This window comes from Onychostruthus taczanowskii, unplaced genomic scaffold, assembly GCF_017590055.1.
Source record: "Onychostruthus taczanowskii isolate IOZ18803 unplaced genomic scaffold, ASM1759005v1 scaffold24, whole genome shotgun sequence".
NCBI lineage: Eukaryota > Metazoa > Chordata > Aves > Passeriformes > Passeridae > Onychostruthus > Onychostruthus taczanowskii.
The window spans coordinates 10,763,058-10,785,447 of NW_024499684.1; the positions used below are offsets into that span (position 1 = coordinate 10,763,058).

The 22,390-nt window shown below is 48.0% G+C and overlaps 1 protein-coding gene across 1 annotated transcript in view; it reads right to left on the minus strand.

Moving 5' to 3' along the window:
* P3H2 (prolyl 3-hydroxylase 2) overlaps nt 1-21,630 on the minus strand; it is a 65,276-nt gene extending 43,646 nt beyond the window's left edge. The window contains exon 1 of the mRNA XM_041406029.1: nt 21,145-21,630. Within this exon, the coding sequence (XP_041261963.1) occupies nt 21,145-21,600 (456 nt within the window). The 5' untranslated portion in view covers nt 21,601-21,630. The remainder of the gene's footprint in view (nt 1-21,144) is intronic.
* Nucleotides 21,631-22,390: the final 760 nt, after the last annotated feature.

The window sequence follows — 22,390 nt, forward strand, 5'->3', positions numbered from 1 at the left end:
CCCAGCATCTCCCACAGCTGCTGGCGTGGGGAGCACGTGTGGCCATTGCACTGCACACCATTACACAAGGGCTCAGCATCATGAACTCTCCTGCCCTGGGAACTGCAGAATCCCACTGAACAACAGGAAGTATTAAATCAGCATCTCCTCTGGAAAAACACTGCAAGAAACCACCCACGGGACTCTTCTGCTCTTGCTCTTTTGGCCCTGAAACCACCTTCCTCAGCAAATGAACCTTCTCTGACAGGAAACGCTGCCTTTGTCCATCCCATTGTCTCCAAAACATCTGCACACGGTGTCAGTGCTCTCGGGTGGGCAGCATCCCTCTGGCCTGTGCCTGTGCCAAGGAAGAGCCTCCCCCAGCAGGAAGGGCCCTTTCACAAGCACTCTTCCCTTTAACTCAGCCTTGGACCTACAAACACGAAGGCCATGCCTGCCCTGCCAGTGATCTGATTTCTGCAGAAAGGTAAGGGCTAGAATAACCTGAAGAATGTGGGCTGCTCTTGCAAACAGCCTATCTCACAGTAACATCAGTCCTGGCATTCCCACTGCGGGACGCCAGCAGCAAGAAATGCCAAGTCAGTGCTTTCGGAAAGTGGAACCAAGTTAAATACACACCCAGCAGAGCTGGGGCAGGGACAGGAGGCAAGAGAAAATTACTCTGGAAAGTCTGGTCCAGGAGGGAGGACTGAAATCTAGAATCAAAAACACAGAGGGGAGCTGGAAACACACTTCAGATGCAGGCTGACATATAAAAAGAAAGATGGTGAGGAGCCAGAGTATAGCCACTGGCTTAGTTTGTACTGTGTAAAAATATTTATCTAGGTATCAGGAAGAAGAATACCCAACTTCAAGGTCATTTTCCTTTGGGAATTCAGGATTCTCCTCAGGAGGATTTTAAAAACACATATAATAATCTGGCATGTACCCATCTCAAGCAGATGGCTGGACTACAGAAGTTTCTAAAGTATCTCTCAATGCAGCATTCACACGAATCTATGATCTCTGAGAATTAATTACAATTTCTGAAAGATCTTGAGCACTTTTAATTCAGAAAATTTGCCAGGCCGGATCATTTGCCCCAGTTCTTAATGAAGGACTGCAATTGCTAACAACCTTTTATATTGAAAACAAGCATCCTGTTTGTGCTCTGAACATGTTTTTCTGTCCTTCCTTGAGTGCCCAGTGCTGGCCACTTTTGGGGACCTTTATTGTAACTGGATACAGCTGCTCTCTCTGTCAGTTGCATAAAAACAAAAACTGAAAGCAAACCTCCTCCTCCCCCAGTACCATTAATCATGTATTTTCTAGGGCACACAAATGTTACTAAGAGTAACAACAGCAATAACAAGAAGCCTGGGACAAATAGGTTTTCTCACTAGAAAATCCAAATGTAGTTTCTCACTGCACTGCATGTCCACAGTCTGTTATTGCAAGGAGCTTCAAAGGAGCAGAATGGCAGGCAGTCGTTTGTGACACATCTGCTATTGGGCTCAAGTTTATCTAGGAGGGATCTTAATTGAGACAGAAAATTTGTAATTAAGATTGGAATCCCTAACAACCTTCCCAGCACCCAAACAGGAAATTCCAGGTAGGAAACTTTCTCATCCAGCTTTGCCTCCCCCTGACACCAGAAGTCAAAGGAGCCCTTGTGCTGGCCAGGCACCTCTGATTTTGTGCTGCCCCTTGGCACCCAGCTGGACCCAATGGTATAGACATGGGAGAAGAGATGAAAAAGAGCTGCTGGACTGATATCATGGACATCCTTGAAAACAGAAAAGAAAATCAATGTGTAGAGCAAGATCAGTGTGTCAGGGCAGGCAGGCAGCCACCGGTGCACCACTGCCTCCATTCAGCCTTCTCCTCAGCTGGGACCTGCAGCTTCTGCCTGATCTCCTGCTCCCACCCAGGGCACTCAGGAGCCTCTGATTGTTTCCTCCTGCTGGGAAACATGCCTCAACTCAACTGAACCATCTATTGCTTGAGAAGCATCAACAAGTCACTTGATGAAATGTACATAAGCACTTGACACCTTTTAGGATAAAAATAGCCAAAGGAAACTGGGATTTATCCCAAAACACACTAGAAAATCCACATCATTCAGATGGTGATATACCTGTCTCATTCCCAGTCCTTCACCTCCTCAAGCAAGATAAATGGCAAAGGAAACAAACCAACACCCTCTAAACTTTCCTTCCCCAAGGATCCAGTTTCCATGACACTAGTCTGCCTTGGCTGTGAGCTGGAAAACAATAAACCAAAGCTCTGTTCTTTCTCAAGGGCCAAGATGAAGGAGCTGTGCACAAGCAGATGAAAAAGCCCATGACTCTCTACATTTTCCAGGCTCTGCTCCAGGCTGGCTGCTTATCACTGGAGCTGTGAAAGAAGCACAGCAGCTCTCCTCCTGGAAACAGACTGGTCACATGTCACAACACAGGCATCTTCCAGCATCTTCCCCATCAGCCTTCCTGAATCAGCACCACAGCCAATTCCCAGCCCAGCAAGGTTTCCCATCTCTAAGTGCCACAGGAGCCAGCACACAGCCCAAAACGTGACAGTCAGAAAGTGTCCTGAGTCCCCAGGAATGAAGCAGGAAGCCAATCATCCCTCCAAGAGCCAACACCAATGTTTGCCTTTGGAACTTCAACTCCTGCATGGAAAAGACATGAAAATCCAGGTCATTCCTCTGCTCTTTCCCTGAAGGATGAATCAAGTCCCTCAAGTCTATTTTTAGCTGAAACCACAATGGGAGGTCTGCAAGGGTGGAAAAACCTGGGAAGTCTGAGATGCAACCTACATCATGTCTGGGCTGCATCTGCGTGACTCAGCAAGCTGTGAGGGGGCAAGATCAGCATCTGAGCTAAACAAGAGCCTCCCCCTCTCCTTGCAAAAACTGCAGTTGTGGCACAGCCAGACTCTGAGCAAGCAGTGTATCTGGAGGTGAAATAAAAATGCTTTCCTTATCTAGCAGATTACAGCAAGGCTTTCTCAGCAAGGAGGGTGAAATGTCAGCTGTCTCAAGCAGCAGCTCTAGCACCACAGCTTTTATGGTAAAATGGTTTCCTGCATGTCAGCCAGAGAGGGACCCAGGGGCACTGCCATCATCCACTCAAAGACAGGGCAAACTTCTGTCTTGGAAACAGTAAGAAAAGACCAAGAGTGTGTCTCTGGATCTCAGCCATTCACGAGTGTGTATGCACCAAGAATCGTTTCCCCTCACTCCCCATTTGTGGGTTTGGTTAGGTCTAACCAGAATTACAGGGTGGCCTAGGGTGGCTTTACTGATGAGCCTGACAGCATCTGGCATGGGAAGGACATGAATTGCAGGAATCAATTCACAACAAGAGTTTAGAGCAAACATTCACAGCTTGCTAATGAAGAGATAATTCTTGTCCTCCTGCCAACACACAGAGCTCAGCCCCCCTTGTGGTGTGGTGAAGCCTCTTTCCTTCTGCAGTTACTTGCAATGAAAATGTGCAGAGCAAACCCTCCCACCTGCACAGGAGTTTCAATAGCTACACCACTGAAATTAATTAACAAATTAAGAAAGGGATGGATTTCTGGAGAGGCTCATGCTCTCCAGAGAAGGGCAGACCCTGTTGGATCATTTCCCTGCAACCACCCATATGGCATCCATTGCTTTTTTGGTTTCTTTTTCTTAACTATTTCTATGAAAGGCAACTTACTGGGCTCTTTTAGTCTTCTAAACTAAATAATTCTAACAAGTCATGGTGTGATCTATGGCAAAGCACATGATCACACTTCTAGTGCCTTCATACCTTTTCATCTTACCAGGGTGGTGAGTGCCCGATGCCCAGCAGATTCTGACCATGGGCACAAACCAAAAGCAGGAACTCTCCTTCCTGCCTTCACCCTGCTGAACATGTACACTCTCAGTAATTTATTTACCACATCAGTGCAAGCACTCCAGGCTCTATGAGATGAAAGAACTCCAAAGGTTTGTGCACCTGTTACTGGCTCTGAGCATCCCATCCTGTAGCACAGAGCAGAATCACACACTGGCTCTGTGCAGATTACACAGGAAAAAAACATTAGTTAGAAGAGAGAAAAAAAAAAAAAAAGCCATAACCACCATGAAAGAGGAAAGCTGTTAGATGGGGTTTTTGTGCTTATTCACTCAGCTAAGGAAAACTTCTTGCCTTGGATCTCCCACAGCACAGCCAGAAGCAACAGCTTTTCTTTCTCAGGACCCAGAAGTCTTCTCATCTTCTTTCCTTGCTTCAACAACTTTGGATTACATACGAGCAAATAACATCACTCATTTCTGCCTGATTGCTACCTTGCTGCTTAAGCAACAAATAATGTGATTAATGAAATTTTGAGGGAGAAAACAAAGGCTTTACTAAACACAAAACACCAGCTAAGCACGGTGAATTTTCTTAAATTCCCTAGAAATGAAAAGCAGCTGCCTGGCACCAATTCCCCCAGCAGCAGTAACTGCAGCATTTGGAGCAGCTCTGGGTGCTTCTGAAAATAGACATGATCTTGGGCCAAACAAAATAATCCCTTAATTTTATAGGTGTCTGAATATAAAAAAAGGCTGAAAATGAGAGTGTCTGGGGAGGCACATATAATGCATTGCCTGGTGTCTAAAAAGGTCTTTCCTTTTTCTCTCCAAGCATCAGCAAGTGGAACTTGACTTGATTTAAACTGGTACATGTGGGGTTCAAGTAAAAAACCTTTTCACTTGATGTTCAGTTTGCCATCAATTTCAGTTGTTTGGGCTTAGGCCACTCAAAGAAAAAAAAAAGGTAAAAAATTAAAATCTTTCCCAAATTCTACCGCCATTCTACAGCAAGGAAAGGTCCTCAGCAGCTCCATGCAGTGGCTGCTGGCAGAGGTTTGTCTCAAATTTTTAACAGGATATTTTAGCTTCCCTACATAGCAGTGGCATACACTGTGATTGTCTCCTTGTGTGAAACCAGATGAGATGAAAAATTGACAAAAAAATACATTTTTTTTTATTCCTGGGTAACTCTTCTGATCTATGTTACCAATAGCAGGAGCAGTCAGGCTAGAAGTAACCTGGATGGGGCTTGGTGGTGAATGTGGGAAGGGGATATTTGTGCTGAGGAGGATTTGTACCATTCTGGGGAGGGCTGAAGTTCCTCTGCCAGGAATACTGCCCCTAAGAAATCTTCTGACTGCTCACACCACAATGCCCTGCTAAACCAATGGTGAATCAATGACTCAATACACAAGGCTCTGGAACAAATTTTAGAGAGAAAGTAGAGAAAAGTCTCACCAGAGCACATCACGAAACTCTGGAGTTATTTAGGGCACAGAAAATACCAAGAATGGCCCATGAAACAGCAGCTGTTTGGGACTGGTCTGTTATAAGCTACTCTAAAAAAAGTACTGAATATCCTAATTATGTTGAAAATTATACATGTCACCTTCCATATTTAGTACAGAGTGGCACAGAGATAGCCAGGAGTCAGGACACATTCTTACTTCTTTAGCATGATGCCACCCAGATCCATATGCAGTCTTGGCCTTCTCCCCTGTTATTTAAACTACAATAAGCTGTGCTCTGTATTCAAGGAAAAAGCGGGGGGGGGGGGGGGGGCCGCGGCGTGAGGGAATGAATCCAGACCTTTGTGGGGAAGGTTTCAGTGAAAAGGCTGGCTGCTTTTCTGTGGTTACTGAGGTAATGAAACTTCAACAGGGGCTTACACAATGTCAGAGTGGAAGAAATTCAAAGCATCTACGAGAAGGGTTTTAAGTTACTCAAAAGCCTCACTGATAGGATTTCAGAGCCAGCTACTCTGTTTGGACACCAACGTGCAAGTGAACACATCTTTCCAAACCACACGCAGCCAGGCTGTTCGTACTCCCAGTCTTGTCCCAGCCATTCATAAGCAGGAGCGTGAAGCAGCAGGGCAAATCAAATAAATGACTTCATTCCTCTGGAGATATGAGCAAATGAGAACAAAGAGAGCAGTTACAAATTCAGGGTGCCATATTTTTGGCAAGTTTTCTTCTACTGAGGAACTAGGAAAGATTTAAGGAACACAGCTGTTACACCCGTTCCTGAGGCTCCGCACTCATGAGTGCACATGAGTGTGTATGCACAAGCAAGCTCCCAGATCTCCCAAATTTACAAACCTCCCTGCCCAGCTCTGTGGAAGATATCACACAGCAGTTTAGCACACCAAGACTTGTGCAATTGGATACAAAGATGTGTGTATGGGTAAAGCAGTGTTTGGGGTACTGTGTCCCATGCCAGAGAAGTGTATCCTTTTTGCTAAGGCAAATGCCAAAATCTCTTGGAAAGCCTCATTTTTTAGTAGAAAAGGTGTTCATGGACATTCTATGACACTCCCAGTTGCTAACCTGGGGCCCATCAAAACACCAATCATTGTGAATTTCCTTCTGCAGCAGTACATGTCTCTGTAGTTCAGAAGAGAAATGTGTCTATGCTTGCTGCTGAAGACCAATGTCCTATGTAAATATGAAGTCTTCTAGTATGAACTAGGAGAAAAAGTAATAACAAATTTTGGACATGTTTTGGCAATGTGAGAACCCAATGCACACTACCTGAGAATAACCCTGGTTAAACCTCTCTGCCTTCCTGGCCTGGAGGATGAGTCCCTCCTGAGGAAGGGCCAAATCCCCTGTGGGACAGGACTGGCTCTTCCATACACCTGGCACACAGGCTTTAGGAAGTGAAAGCAGAGCTACATGGCCTTCAAAACCTTCAAAGGTGACAAGCTGAGAGACATGAACAGCAGCTGTTTGCTTTGTGCAGGGTACAGACCCTGTGAGGTACGACCACCAGCTCCCTCTTTCCCAGCCACAGTGAGCCTGCCTGGCTGCTTCAGCCCCAGCAGGAACTCTTGCTCCAGTTTTCTACAGGAGGAAGTTCAAATCCAACCTTTTGGCAAGTTCCTCCTTGCCACTAAACAAACTAACTCATCACTGCTCATCCTCCTCAAACCCTGGTACAGGCAAGTGCCCCTCAATACAACAGCATCCCCACGACCTCCTCACAGCATCCCCACGACCTCCTCCTCCAGTCTGGCACAGGACTCTGCCAAACACATTTGATGCTCTCACTCCTTTCCCCAATTCCTTTGCCACTTCTTTTCCCTGCCCCACTTTTCTTCCTTACACTTCTCTTTCAACTCTCCCATGGGTGGAAGACAAAGCAAAATGTGCTCCAGAGCTGAAATTTCAGTTCACCTCGTGAATTTGAAATCAAGCAGAGTATCAGCTTTCCAAAACAAATCTCAGTGGATGTTGAAATAATTATTTTTCCAGCAATGATTTTTTTTTGTTTGTTTAAAGCAAAGCAATATGAAAAATAGATAAAACTTGCTGGAAAGGGAGAATCCCTCTCAGCAACTCTCCTCAAGCAGTGCAGCTGAGACAGCATGAGCTGTCAGCCCTGCTCAGCCCTGTGGCTGATGGGTTTGACTCTCCTTGCAGTAGCTCATGCTGATTGTAGGGGTCTTGCTGGTGAGGTTCACCAGAAGGAAGTAGGGATGTGTGTGGAAAAGATTCACAAGGTAATTTATGGTAAGCTATAGAATGGGATTTATGTCATTTGGCCATAAAGTGTTGTGACAGAGGGACGGGATTGGATTTAGGACATTTAGGACACTTCACCCTTCATCCTCAGCCAGATGAGTCCTGTGAAATGAAAGCTGCTGTCCCTGGACAAGGCAGCTGGCTTTCCACATTCAGTCCAGGTCCCAACCAGAAAATGTTTGCAACTCAGGAACCACTCCAAAGAAAACTCGAGTCACGTTTTTTACAATGATCTTATCATGCTTTGAAGGCCTAAAACAAGGACAACCATTATTCTGCAGCCTGATGATGATTTTGGACTCCCACTCATCTGAAATGCTCCATTTCCCCAGGTCTCAGGGATATGATCAGGTTCTGAGGGCCCTTTTAACAGCAGCAGCATCTCAAGGAGAAACATCTGGAATAAACATACCAAAGGTACTGAAGTCAATAAGAGCTCTGCAAAGGTAGTAAGGAACACCTGAGTGCAAATGTCTGCTGTATGGAACACAGACACTGCTCTTCTGCCTGTGGAGCAGCTTTAACAAAGGGATGGAGCTGACCTGCCCTGGACCTGCATGGTTACATCCACATCTCCTCTTTCACGTGCAGGACAGTTGTGACAGTGAATTGTCACAGCTGCAGGACTGCTCTCCTCTGAGGGGACAGTTAGCTCGTGCCCTGCTAATAAGCCAGGCAGCACTACTGACTCTGAGCAAACTGCTCCATAATTGGCCTTTTGCAGAACAGGACATCTTTAATTAATCTGCTACTGTTTATGTGTGCTGTTCCTGCTGGAACTCGCTCACGGAGCACGGACACCACGCAGCGCATCCGACATTCCCCAAACGTGTGCTGTCAGCCATGTCTCACAGCACCGAGTGCCTGGTGTGTAATTACTGCACATCAAACCCATCCCACAGATGGGCAAATCAGGGCTTGGAGTGCTGGGCTGGAGCAAACCCAGCCATTGCTGTCCTGCCTCCTGGACTGTTCTGGTGTCTGGGTCACATGCTCCCAAATAAAACCCACTTGGGACGATCAGGGCGGTTACTGAGCCTGAGGTCTGCCAGATCTCATCTGAGCTCTGTGCAGAACAAAAACCCAACAGGCTGCATCCAACACACACGCTCCAGTGCACAATGCAGCTGTGCCTTAGTAAGTCATCAGGCATCAGCCTGAGTCATCAGAACAGATGTGAGTCCACAGCAAGTACAGCTTGCACCACTTCAGCTCTTTTTCTTTCTGAATAAGCTGTGTCACACTCCCTTCCATTTATCCTAACAACCTCCATCTCAGTGCTTTCAGATTAAAGGACAGACACACCATTAGACATTTTACACAGCTTTACTGCTAATATCAGCAGGTCTTAAATCCAGACACCTGTGAGGACTCTGCTAAATCCATCACCAACTTACAGTGCAGTCCATCAATCAGAGCAGTTGTCCTCAGCATGGACCAAGATCAAAGTGTGCAGCTCAGAAGGCTTCAAACCCTGCTATTTTCAGCAGCCTTTGGTACATATCTCTGTCTGAAATTCCCTAGCACTGACATCCTTCTGTTGTCACCCATCACTGGCTGGACAAAGTCTCTGACTGCACTCAGCAGCACCCTGGATCTGAAACAAGAGATAGCTGAGTGCTGCTTTTTGGCTTATAATGCTAAGCAAAAGCAGATCTAGTTTTCTGTGCTCCGGACTGCTGAAGCACTAAGTGTAGATAAGAGCAGAGGGCCAAGCTTGCTGGCACATAAAAGGGATAATACAGCACAGCCAAAATTCTACTGCAGTTTTGCAACAGGGGAATCTATGAGGATAACCTCCAAAATGCCTGATGATCCTCCTGACACAGAGGAAACACTATGAAAAGAAAAGCAGATTCTCCCTTCCTTGTCTTCCTACAATGTTTACCTTTCCAGCCCTAGGACTCAAGAGCAAACAGCAAAATTAAAACAGTTGAATTCTCAGCTGTCTGGGCTTAGCTCTCCTCCCTCAATAGCAGTGAATAACTTCTAAAGCTGCCATTAAGTGGCTTAAATAAGATGGACTGTAAAGTGGTTGATATAATGCACTATTGACCCAGCTGTGCCATTGGCCAACTGGCACTTAAAAGCACTGATAGCAACAGCAGCACTCCCTTGGCACAGTAATCCTGATCACTTCCCAAACACAGGTTTCCAGGCTTGAGTACATTCTGAGCCCAATGAAATAATCCCTCACTCAGGGGCTAAGCACTGCTGGCTCTTGTACCTGAGCACTCCCTCCCATCTCAGGCAGGCAAACACCAGGAGGGTTTTGCTGTCCATCTCCCCAGCTCCATGCACATCTGTGCACACACCTAGAGCCTGCAAGAGCTCAGCTGGCAATCCCATTTAGCAGGACTTTGTTATTCAGCACAGGTTGGCTGCAGTACCAAAGCAACCCCAAAGAGCAGCACAGAAGATCCCAAAGGACCTGGAGCCCTTTCTGAGCAGGGCTCCACCACTTAGCTGAGCTGTAACATCCACCATGTAAAACAGCAGCAGAGGGACAGGAATGTACACAATAAGCCTGAAACACGCAAACCTTCACTATCTAATACTTCTCAAAAACATCATGAAGGACACTATGGCTTCTACACTGTGCTTTTCAAGATAGCTGAGCGTACTCATTGCTGGCAGCTCAGTGACAGCTTTAAGTGCTGTAACTTTCAAAGAGAAAGTCCAGATGAATGGTTATTCAGGTCTCTCTACCTAGTTTGGCCTGATTCAAAAAGGATTAGAAGCTAAAAATGGTTTATTTACGAGTCTGTCATCTAGCCAGATTTCACAGAAAGGATCCAAAAATACATTTGGAAAACAGAAGCACAGTGATTAAAGAAACACTGATTTGGAGTTAAAAACGCCACCGTGGGAAGCCTTGTGCTACAGTGCAAAAGTCATTTTCTAGGGACTGTTTTGTTGAACAACCCAAAGAGTAATCAGGTTGGAATGAGTCTCCCAAGATGGGAAAATCTCTTTTGTTAAACCTCAGATCTGAGTTTGGCAACATTTAAAGAATCATAGCCTACTCCAATTCCCAGAGCTTCAGCTATCACATGGAAGAGTCCAGCTGCCAAAACTGAAACTGTCCTGCACATCCCAGGCCATCAGGGAGCTACAAGCCTTGGCCTCTGCAAAGCAGGGCCTTGCAGAGCTGCCTCCTCTTACGGTGCTTGCACAACCAGGCACTGATGTCCCATGTTGTGCTTTTGTTACACCAAGTCCCTGAGGCTACAGGAATGAGACCTGAGCCCAGCATTAAAGCACGGAGTGTGCACAGGATCTGCCCCTTTAGAGGGCAGTGAGGCTGGGCAAGGAGTGCTCAGGGTGCAGTGAGAAAGGTTCTGCCAGTCTGGGTGGTGGAGAGCAGACTCCAGCAGCAGGAGGGGCGGCTGGGAGAGCACACAAAGGTCATGCTGATGGCAGACAGGGGTGCAACAGCTTCAGCTCCCCCATGCTGGCAAAAGTGCTGCATGAAGCCAGTCTGAGACCAGCTTCAGCTGGAACTCAGCTGGAAACTACAGCCCAGACACGGACATTACCTGGGGAAACAGCTCTGGGAGAGCCTGAGGATGTCCTCTGCACCCTTGCACACACAGCACGTGCCTGCAGTGAGCTACCACAGTCCTGCAGCCCAGCCTAGGCTGCACAGGAGGGACGTGCAGTTGACAGCTGAGTGGACAAGCTGCTTCCTCAAGTGGAACATGGCTGTTTTATTTGGTACTTGCCTGCCTTGTAGCAGGATCCAAACTGAAACCAAGTTTTACTGAGCAGCACTCCAGTGAGCCAAGGTAGCTGGCTGCAGGAGTCTGACTGACCCTGGAGTGACAACTCCAGAGGAGCAGCAGAGCCACCTGGGTACCAGGTTATGGTTTATGTTAAAGAAAATGGAGTAGGGCTGCCACATAAGGAACAACCATCTGCGAAAAGACATTTAAAAGATATTTAAAAGATCTTAAAAAGATATTTAAAGCAAAGGGAACAGTGATGACCAGCTTCCCCAGCAGCCCACAATGGGATCTGCAGTTAGAGCAGCACCCTGCAGTGCCTACACAGTGTGCTGAGTGCACCAGGGTAATTAAGAGCACAAGAGGCACCAGCACCACTCACTCAGCAAACCCTGCCCCAAGCACCTGCTCTCAGCAGCACAGATCAGGATCTGCATCACCAGGCAATAAAAGCCTCTCCCAAAGCAGCCTGGTTCCCTGTACAGAACCAGCCTTTCCTGACCCACCTCTGGAGCTCAGTGCACCTCACAACTCTTGCTTAACAGCCTGCAAACACACCCCCAGGATCTGTGCTGCCCACAGATAAGAAAACTCCTGTTCATTCTCAGCCCCTGCAACAGAGAGACCAGCAGCTCCATAAACAGGAAAAATGCGGGTAAAACACAACATTTTCCTCTCTTTCACTAAAATATTTCATTAAAATCTTCCCTTCAGACTATTCCAATGAAACTTTGCAGTTTCTCATCTGCTTCCAAAGACACAGAGTAACTCAGGTCACAGATGCTCCAGAATATATATAAACCTTAGAACAGGCAGTGCCTTGGCAAAAACCACTTTAAAAGCAGCTTTCTAAGCAAGGGAACCAACAGACTGTGCTTCAGTCCCTGGGCAGTCACAGCAACACCTTCAGCAAATATTCTGAAGGATATTTTCCAAGCTCTTTCTGTACCCCACTGATCTTTCCTGGGAAGGAATATGGCTGGCTCCATCTTCAAAAGAAGCTGCACTCGTAGCCCTGGGCAATGAACTTCAGCAGATCTCCCCACGGCACCCTTGGGAGTCCAGCTCTGACCTCAGAGAGCTGTGGGTGGAGGCAGTGCCCTACTTGCAATACTCTGGGGCAGGATTTACCCACCCTTTTTTTCAGGCAGAAGGCTCTGCAGATTCATGTGCTCCCACTTCTAACTTTGACAGGACACAGCACAGTCTCAGACTCATCTTTCTGCAGGGATATGATGTGAGATCAAGGCCACCATTGCAGCTGCTTTGGAAAACCCATGGTGAAAAGCAGCGTGTTGATGTCTAACAAGCATTTTTGTGATGTTTCTGATTAGTTCAGGTACACCAGGTACATTCTGGTGGTGCAGACAGTCAATTTCTGACAATGTCCCTTAATTTTCCTCTCCTTCACAAATTTTCTGTGCCCTTCCAGGTGTTCCCATGACCCTCAATAAAACCTTTAGTGCTGCAAAGACAGAATTTTCTCCTGCCCATGGCTAACCCACATCTAAAACCTGCTGACTGCTCTGCATCCCTGGTGCTGGTGACATCCTTCTGAGCCGCCTGTCTGCAAACTCTGCCTGACCTGAGGAACAGCATTAGGGCAGGGAGCAGGGGACAGTGGCCACTGCCACCAGGCCACCTCTCAATGGCTGCGAGGGGACACATTCCATGTCACAACAGCACGGTCAGCATGCTGTCCAACACCCTATCTGCTGCCCATCCCACCAGGAGCACAGACTCAGCCTTTCATCCAATCCTGAAAGAACGTGTTTTTCTCCTCTTTTTTTTTTTTTTTTTCCCTTAAGTGAACAAGAAGCTACAAGTGAATATTTGGCCTTCACAACTTATGGGCTGCAGCCAAACCCTGCCATATGTTCCAGCTAATACATGTGGGCTTTGCTTCTCATCCAAGAAAGAAAAAGAAGGACATTTATGAGTTGGGATTCAGCAGGATCATGTGGGAAGGAAGGGGTGGGGAAGTGATGCTATTTTTGTTGCTGTAATTATTTGGTGGCCAAATCCCTGACCCTTGACGTCAGCCCTGGAGGGTCTGTTTAACTGACCAGTTGTCATGGAAAGGAGAAGGACTGGTTGGGAGGTACAGGCTGATGAGGAACAGCTCTTTGCTGCCTGAACCCACCCACAGGCAGACCCCCTGCCTTCATTAGTCACCACCAGCTCACGGCCAAGAAATAAAAATGTCAATACCTTATTGCTGATACACTGCCTGGAAACAAAAGCATGCAGGGAAGTTCGTGCCCTCCTTCCTGCCATCCCTTACTGCTGAAACACACCGGCCAAGGCCTGATCTCAGCTTCCCCAGTGCTACAGCAGAGAAACTCCACAGCCCTCAGCTGGGTCACTCCAGGTTCACACTGATTTATCCAAACTCAGCCTGGCCTCAGTCCAGACTACACACATGGAAATATGCCCTGTGCAGAGCACAGGGGTTCCTACTCCTTGGGAACAAACCCAATCACAATGACTAATTCATACCACCTCCAAAGGAAAAAACTAAGATAAATAACCCCTCAATTCCTTGCTCCAGACGCCCAGCAGTGCTTTGAGCCCAGAATCCTGCTAGCAAGGCTCCAGCACTGCTCAGGAGGTTGGCAGTAAAGCAACAGCTACTGACAGGATGGTTTCTCACCACTGCCAGTGCCATCCACGATGAAATCACCAGTTGTACAAGAAACTGGAATAATCCTTGCTGAAACCTCAGCCACAACTAGAGAATACTGGGCACAAGTTTGCTTAGCAGGGCTAAGTTGCGCTGCTCATTCACATGCAGTTCATCATCAGCTGCCGTTTGTTATTCCTGTGGCCAAGGACAACAAAAGGGCTCTGCAGAAGCCAGAGCAGAGCTCTCAGACGTATGGATGAGATTTAACAGGCAGCTCAAAAAGCCACTTAACAAATCCCAGCACACCAAGGCGCATGGACAGGGCAGGTCAGCAGCAAGGCTCTGCCAAGGAGCAGCCAGCAGCGGAAAGTGCAATAACCATGAGACACTAAGGAGATGCAAGAGCAGGGAAGGGGCAGGTTCCTGGGTCCCATCCCAGCAGTAGGAGCCTGGGCTCTCCTGCACTGCTGGTGCCCAGTTTTGTTCCACTTGGGATATTAACCTGCACTGGGAAGCCTTTAGATCAAGGTCTCAAAAAATCCACTCAAACCATGTGAGCTACACCTGCCTCATCCATCATCCAAGCCATGTCACCAGAGATTGCCAAGAAATAAGGAGGAATTCAGGGTTACCTTGTTTTCTCCAAAAGACTGCAAAATATTTCAGGCTGGGACCCACTGCACTGGGTCTGTAATTATGATGTTTTTCTACATTATTCTATATAGTATATTTTGAAGCCCTGGCAGAACTGCATAGCCATGAAGGGAGAAAGAAGAATTTGGCACGACAAAAAGAGCAGCCCTGGCTATTAAATGGATGATTACTAGGCTGTATGAAATGAGCTTAGTGGGTCTAAGACCTGTAGGTTTTTACTGGTTGTGTCCTGATTTGCTGGGCAGTGCTGTGCTAATTTACTCCCAGTTGAAATGATGTGGCAAACTGCAAACACCTTAGTTTTGCTTTTGGAATTGCTCTATTAAAAAAAAAAAAAAAAAAAAAAAATCAAACCCAAACACTCAAAAACAAAAGAAACCAGCAGAAAATCACTACAACCAGCTAGTCTCATTTTTAGTATATCACAAGCCCATACTCAAGTCCAGAAAGTCGAGACTGAGACTCCTGTGAAGACACTGAGACACCTTTATGACAAAGATGTACCTAGTCTGCATTTGCTGGCAGCAGATTGAACCACTGGGTCACCTCTTTCCCTCTCTGACAATACTTTCAACTCTAAACATTTTAGAAGCATTTCATTTAAAAGAGTCAGTAAGACCAGGAGCAGGGGCAGTTGGGGCAGTGTCCTCGGCTTAGGGCAGGACTAAATATCCTGCTCTAAACCCAGGACACTGACCCAACCATCAAGACTCAAAGTTTTCCATCCCCATAAACTGAGTTTATTTTTGTCCTAAATAATTTTAACTTTCTGAGCACTAACATTTACCCTCTGCTGAGGAGTAGGAATGCTTTCTCAGAAAATCTAAATAAAGAGACGTTCCAAGAGATTAAGTCTCAGATCTGTTTATTTATCCAGTATCTGAGTAATACCAATTCTCAAGATGGAAGATAAATAAACACCACTAATAGTAAAAATCCAAATAATAATGATTATCTGACAGTTTTACTATAGGTCTTCATCTGAGGTGTCACATAAATCCTGCAAAAACAAGATCAACTGCACAGGCAGACCTTGCAGGACAGGCGGTGCCTGTGGTGAGAAACAGCTGCTCCCCCAAAGACTTTAAAATAAGAAGTTTTACACATTATTCTGTGTCACTGCCCTCGAGAAGCTGCATGTGAAACCACATTTCCCCAAAGGCTGTGGCTCACCCCAGGACAGGACCCCATTACCTGCTTAGGTCCATGCAGCATTGCAGCACGAAGGAAAACTGAGCAAAACGTTCATGGAAAACAGCAGTCCTTGAGTGAAACAAACCAAATTCCCTAAGCAACTACATTGGTGTGAATCCAGAATTATTCCATAATTCCATAATTCTCTCACCTCTAGGTAGGTGAGCCACATATCTGTCACAGAGAGAGAAGTCTCTGGCCCTGTGAAACACACAGAGGTGGGCAGCGAGCAATTACTCGAGGTGGAAAGGATTTGGTTGAAGTGTTTCAACAACCACCATCCCAGGGGTTGGTACAGGCACTCAGACACCCAAATGTGGCTCGTGGAGAGATCACATAAGCTCTGACAGAGGACAGAACAACCAGACTGCAGAGGTTAAAGGCCGAGGTTTACATACACAGCTCTCCTCCCTTGGGTCTGGATTGTCGTAAATACGGAGTTTTCAAAAGCAGAACTGGAATCAGGCAATAATCTGTATCACAAGCGTTTCTGAAGTCTGGCCTCCCACTTGTCTCTTTTGTTTCTCCCCTGTGGTCTTTTATCAAGTGATCATTGTGCCTGCTGCATTTCAGACATCTTGGTGGTGTGGGTGGGCAGGACAGCCCAGTGTGACCAAGGACACGGTCCCAGCAGTGCCCCCAGCACTGCCCCATCTGCTGCACTGTGGAAAACCCAGCATTGAAGATAAAAGTGGAGATTCTCCCCAAACAAGACCTTGTTTTAAAAAAAAGAAACAGCTTTAAAGAACAAATAAACAGTCTCTCTTACAACACAGAAAACCTAAACATTATTGTTTTTATGCTTGCAACACATGAAGTCATGATGGTAACAGAATTGAAGAACATCTCAGACATGGCAAGGGGGAGCTCAAGCCAAAGACAGGATAAGCCAGACACAGTGAGGCTCTTGCCCCTTTTGCTCCACCTACAATCTGGCATTACTAAGAGAGAAGCAATGTCCAACATGCTAGGGACTTGTTTTATTTATTGTTTTATTTATTGTTTTAAACCCAAGCACAGGCTAAAAGGCTTTTTCTCATCTAAATCCTGGTGGTTACAGACTATGTACGTACAATTCCTGCCATGCTTCACTGATGTGCAATGGGGCATTCAGGCAAGCAGGGAGACAGGACCACTGCAACTCAGTATTTACAAACTGGGAGGAAGTGCTCAGCAACAGCACAATATCCACAAAAAATTAAAACAGGCTATAGCCATCAACCCAGCAAGCAGGCCAGGGAATGCTGTGGCTGGTAACAGCATGAGACAAGGGAAAGAGACCTCAAGGGGAGGGTCAGTAAGTAGAAGAGAAACAAGATTTGGTTTTGCAATTGACACAGTGATCAACTTTTCCAGGTTAGTCATTGGTTTTGGACCAAGCTGACTTGTAGAAGTTAGACTGGGGACTGGGAGTAATGCTCTGTCACAGGGTTCATGGCAGACCATCCAGGGCAAGCTCCAACACGGCTCCTGAGTCAGCAGCTCGCAGCAGCAAACACTGTCACAGTGTACATTGTGTACATTTCCTCCTCCACTCACTCTCAGAATTGTTAAAACTCCAAAATGCAGGGTTAGGAACATCGTGGCCTGCAGGCCAGGTTTTTACAGAAACAAGATGACTACAGCAGCAAAGCAAGGAGGACATGACTAATAAAATATTTAAGAGGGCAAAGTGATCCTACCACACCCACCTGCCAAGGCCAGAGGTTATTTCTTTTGACACAGACCAAGAAGCCAGCGTAGAGCTGAGACTCACCAGCATTTGGCAAACTGTCCAGCCCATGGGACATGACAGCAGAAACCCACTGAAGAACCTTCTCACTGCAGGCTGGAGAGCACACTACATGCATCACATGTTTTCATCTCCTTTTCTGTTTCCACACCTTCTCAAACCCACTCCACCTAACTGCCTCAACCAGATGCACCCACTGTATTTCCAAATTACCTGAAAACACCAGCTATCCTAGGAAGAGAGTCTCCCTACTTAATACATATTGAGAACCCACAAAGAAGTCTTGCAAACACATTTGGACTTGGGCTGCTTGTTCAGTGCAATCTGTCTGCAGTCTGTAGAGTCTGCAGTCAACTTCAGGAGCCTGACCCCGAGCCCAAAGCTGACAGAAACCCTTAGCTGAATGCACAAGCTGTCCCATTCCTGCAGTGCTCCACAGCCTCCCCTCACAACATGCCAGCCACCAGAAACACTCAGATCAGGTCTGTGAAATAGAAAACTGGTCTTCAGAAGACCACTGTTTGTTTCAGAACAGTATGGATAAATTGGGAAATAATTGATAGGATGATGGGGATGATCACATCAAAGGCTGATAGAATACGTTTTTGTAGAGGGATAGCACTGGTATTTCACCTGCACACATCATCACCTCCCTGCCCCCTTACAGTGCTCTATGCAGGAGTATCTTCTGCATCTGCTCAGAAGCAGGAGCAATGCAGCCCAGTGCAGCTGCTGCTACCGTCCAGTTAAAAAAGTCCCAAAAAAGCAAAAAAAAAAGGAGCAAAAAAAGTCCAAAACTTCCAATTCTAGCACCAGTTTTCCAGCAATTCACTGCAGAGTCTCATTCACACCATCACCACTGGGCAAGGCTGTTCAGGTGCTTGCTCTGCAGTGAGAGACCAGAGGCAGTGGGAGACCCCAACATGTTCCCAGGGCACCGAAAGCAGTGGGGAGCCCTGCCTGCTCCCAGGGCATCTCCCAAAACAGCAGAGGCACACACAGTGCTGGCCAACGTTTGGCTGTGCATCTGTCCAGCAGGACTGAAAGCCTTTGCTTTTTCTACCCCACAGGAGTGTTGCAAGGATTGGTTCATGTATATTCAGCACCGTTTTTCAAAGCGCTGCACAAGAGCCAAACCCTTCCATTTTTTTTCATCTGTTCCTTGCTCTGTCACTCCCTCCTGACGGGATGTGTTTCTCCCCTCCTGAGAAACAAACAAGCACGAGGTCAGCAAGAGTGGGAGGTGGGAAGCACATTCCAGGCTGCTCCTCTTCTCTCAAACCACAAATGGCACCAGACCCTGCCATCCTCCCAGGGCTCTGTACTAGTGCTCAGCATCCAGGCCTCATGATGCAGCCCAGGGAGGAGCTGGACAGGGTACACAGCAGGGTGTTTAACCTCATCTCATTTCCTCTTTGGGCTCAAGAAGCAAAACACAAGGGTGAGGTGGCCACCCCCAGGTCTGTGCAAGGCTGGGAGGCTCTGCACAAGCCCCACTTTGAAGCTCCCCTTTTCAGACAAAATGCTGAGCAGATGCTGTAGCCCAAGTCAACCCAGAGGATGTGGAGCTGATCATCCCAACCCCCAGGGAACATGCCAAAGCCTTGGCACTCAGCCTTGGCATGAGGGGATGGTTCACATCCAAGTGTACGACAGCAGACCTCATGTTTGGTGCAAGTGCAGACAAATCCCATGCAGGGTGTTTTCTCCTGTGCACAGACTTGTTGAGCCAGAGCAAAAGGGCAATCCTGGGAGCAGAGCTCAGGTACAGGCAGCAGCCAGGTGAGGACGTGGACAAATCACTGCAGGGTGCTGTGAGGGACCAGGTTGGTCAGACTGCTGCTTACAAAACCCAAGAGAATCAGAAAGGGTTAAAGAAAAAGGTATTAAAAAACATGAACAAGTCTAATCAGAGAGTAGCTTCCCTTGGCTCCAATGCCCGACACCTGGACAGCCATGCAGATAACAAGAACATCCACTACTCCATCTGAGAGCACTGAAATCAGTGTTAGCATGAACATAAAATCCCAGATGTTGCAAAAGAAAATTAAGATGAGTCACACATAAAATAAATTTTAAAAGGGCTGTTTTCAACACATTGCTTTGATAAGCTTAGAATGCCATTTTAAATGAGGAAAATAGCCTCAGTCTCAGTAGAAGCATACATGCAACAACAGCCCAGACCCCAAAATTTTCTGGTGTTTTATATATCAATTTTACTGAAGTGGAAGTCAAAAACCCTACTATTTAATTTAGAAGAAAGTTCTTGAGTAAGATTGACATCAGTGAGTCTGAAAAATGCTTTGAAATTAGATTAAGAAATCAATTTTTTAGCATGACAAATTTTGTGTCACTTCCCACAGATGCTGACACCACATAGAATATCTTTTATAGTAAGGACCATCAGCTGCACTGGCACTGCACGCAAGCCAAATTACGGTTCCAGTTCACCGCCAGCATTTTTCTCAGGAACTCTATACATCACATGGCCACTAGAGTTTAAGCCAATGCAGTTCTAGTCCCTGACTTGTAAAACTGACATTAAGGCAATGACAGAAAAGGAAGCATAGAAAATGCAACGTAGCTATGATTTTCCAGTAGGTTTCAGAGTGCTGACGGTTTGCCTCCTTGATGTGTTGCTGCATAAAAACTGCACCACAGGCACCACCACTGCCTAGGAAATATGTTTGCTTGTCCACCTAGAAATGATTTCAGCAGAACCACCCTCCCTGTGCACCACTACGCAGGTCTTTACCTATTAAGTTGCCTATAGCAACTAAAAGGTTATGAATGTGCTCAAATAAAGCAGAAATCCACAGGGAGATGTTCCAGAAATGCTTCAAACATTCCGCTTGGCATGAAACAGAATTCCCGGAGTTTTTGTCCTTACTAGTCATGAACAGGAAGACTTACTACAGGTAGCTGGCCTGACAGAGCACAAGTCTTGAATGAATAAGAAAAATACCATTATCATGGTGTGGGTTGGTGGGAGGGGGTTGGGGGTTTTTCCCTCTGGGTTTTTTCCTTATTTTTGGCAAGGAAGTTCAAAGAGTAACGCCATCTTATAAGGCAGAAGTTACTGGGATAAGAGGATGATAGGTCAGCGCTGCTAAACAGTGACTGCACACTGTTACTTTGCAGAAATACTGCGCAGTATTTCACATCACATCAGGACAATGACCATCAGGTCCCTGGAACACAGGTTATGTACCTTCCAGCTTCACCTACAGTCCCAGCTCCTGAGACATGGAATCAGTTCAGCTTGTCTGAAAGGGAAACACCTCTGGCAGAGGGCATTGAGGGGGGTTACTGAGGGATTTCTGGGGGGTTTTCTCTGCAAACTTAAGGCGGACAATTTTCAGAATTATACTGTGTTACATTATAACAAAAATACCCTTTCCCCAAAGCAAACAGAAAAACCATCCAAAACAAGACAGGAAAAGCACAGGTGAACCAAAGCTGGAGGGGAATCTACGTTGCCATCCAGGATTCTCTGTCTCAGGAACTGGCCATGAGCACTGACCGCACACACCAGAGAGAACGTCGTGGGGGAGCACACCTGTACGGCTCGGGAGAGATGGCAGAGCGGGATGCTCGGGAGTATGGAAGCGCGGGTAACCCTTTGGAGAGGGCGCTTAGGAGGGCCGGGCGGTGCCTACCTGGATGTAGGCGCGCTGCAGGTAGCTGTAGGGCACCCTGCGCTGGAAGTCGGCGCGCACCTCCTCGGCGGCGCGGTGCCGGGACACGGCCCCCAGGCGCGGCTCCTCGCAGCGCCGCACGCAGTCTGCGCGCCGCAGCACCGAGCCGAAGAACGCCAGGTCCCCGCCGGCGCCCGGGCCCGGCTCGGCCAGCCGCACCTGCGCTCGGCACAGCCGCCGGCACCGCAGCCGCGCCGCCCGCAGCTCCCGCCGGCTGCGCAGCGCCCGCTCCAGGCACCGCGCCGCGCCCGCGAAGTCCCCGCCGTAGTACGCCTCCACCCCGCTGGCGTACAGCGCATCGAAGGGCTCCAGCGGGCCGCCCTCCGCCGCGCACCCGCCGCCCGCCGCCGGCAGCAGCAGCAGCGGCAGCAGCAGCGGCAGCAGCGGGGCTCCCCCGCACCCGCTCCCGGGAGCCATGCCCGCCGGGCGCGCTCGGGGCGATGGGGCTGGGCGGCGGGATGCGGCGGGATGCGGGGCTCGGCGCCGGCGAACTCCCTGTAGTGCGGTCCGTGCAGCGGATCCCGGCGCGGTGGGATGCGGGGGTCCGCGCCGTGCAGTCCGCCCGGTGGGCTCCGGGGATCCGTGCGATGGATCTCGCTACAACGAGACGCGGGGCTCGGTGCGGCGGGCCGGGGCTGCGGGGGCCGTGCCTGGGGCTCGGCTGCGGTGGCCGCGGGGCCGCGGCTCCATGCACGCCCGGCCTCGCCAGCCCGGCCCCGGCCCCGGCCCCCCCGCAGCGAGCCGGGGGCGCGGCAGCGGCCGGGGCTGCTCCGAGCATCCCCGTCCCCCGCGGCCGCTGGGGTCTGTGAGTGACGTCGGGAAATGTAAATCGTCCCGCGGTGATGTCAGCGGCAGCAGACTTTCCTCTCGCTTCTCCCTGCCGCGCTCCGCACCTCCTCCCGTCTCCCCGCATCCCCGCGCTGGCGGCCTTATTCAAAGGATGCTTGGTTTTGTCTCCCTGCGAGGCTGCTGCTTGGAGCTGTTTTTCGCTGGGTTCTCCACCCCGCTTCGCCTTTTCTTACCCCGGCACCCTCCTGCCTTCGGGAATTCTGCAAATAAATAATCTGGGATGGGCACAGTGAGTGGCTGGCGAAGCTTTTTCAGCTCCCAGCTGTGTGTTTGTCTCGATTCCTCCAAGATTTCTCCCTTCCAATGCTGCAATGCCCTGACCTGCCAAAAATGTTACTTTTTTTTTTTTTTCATGAAT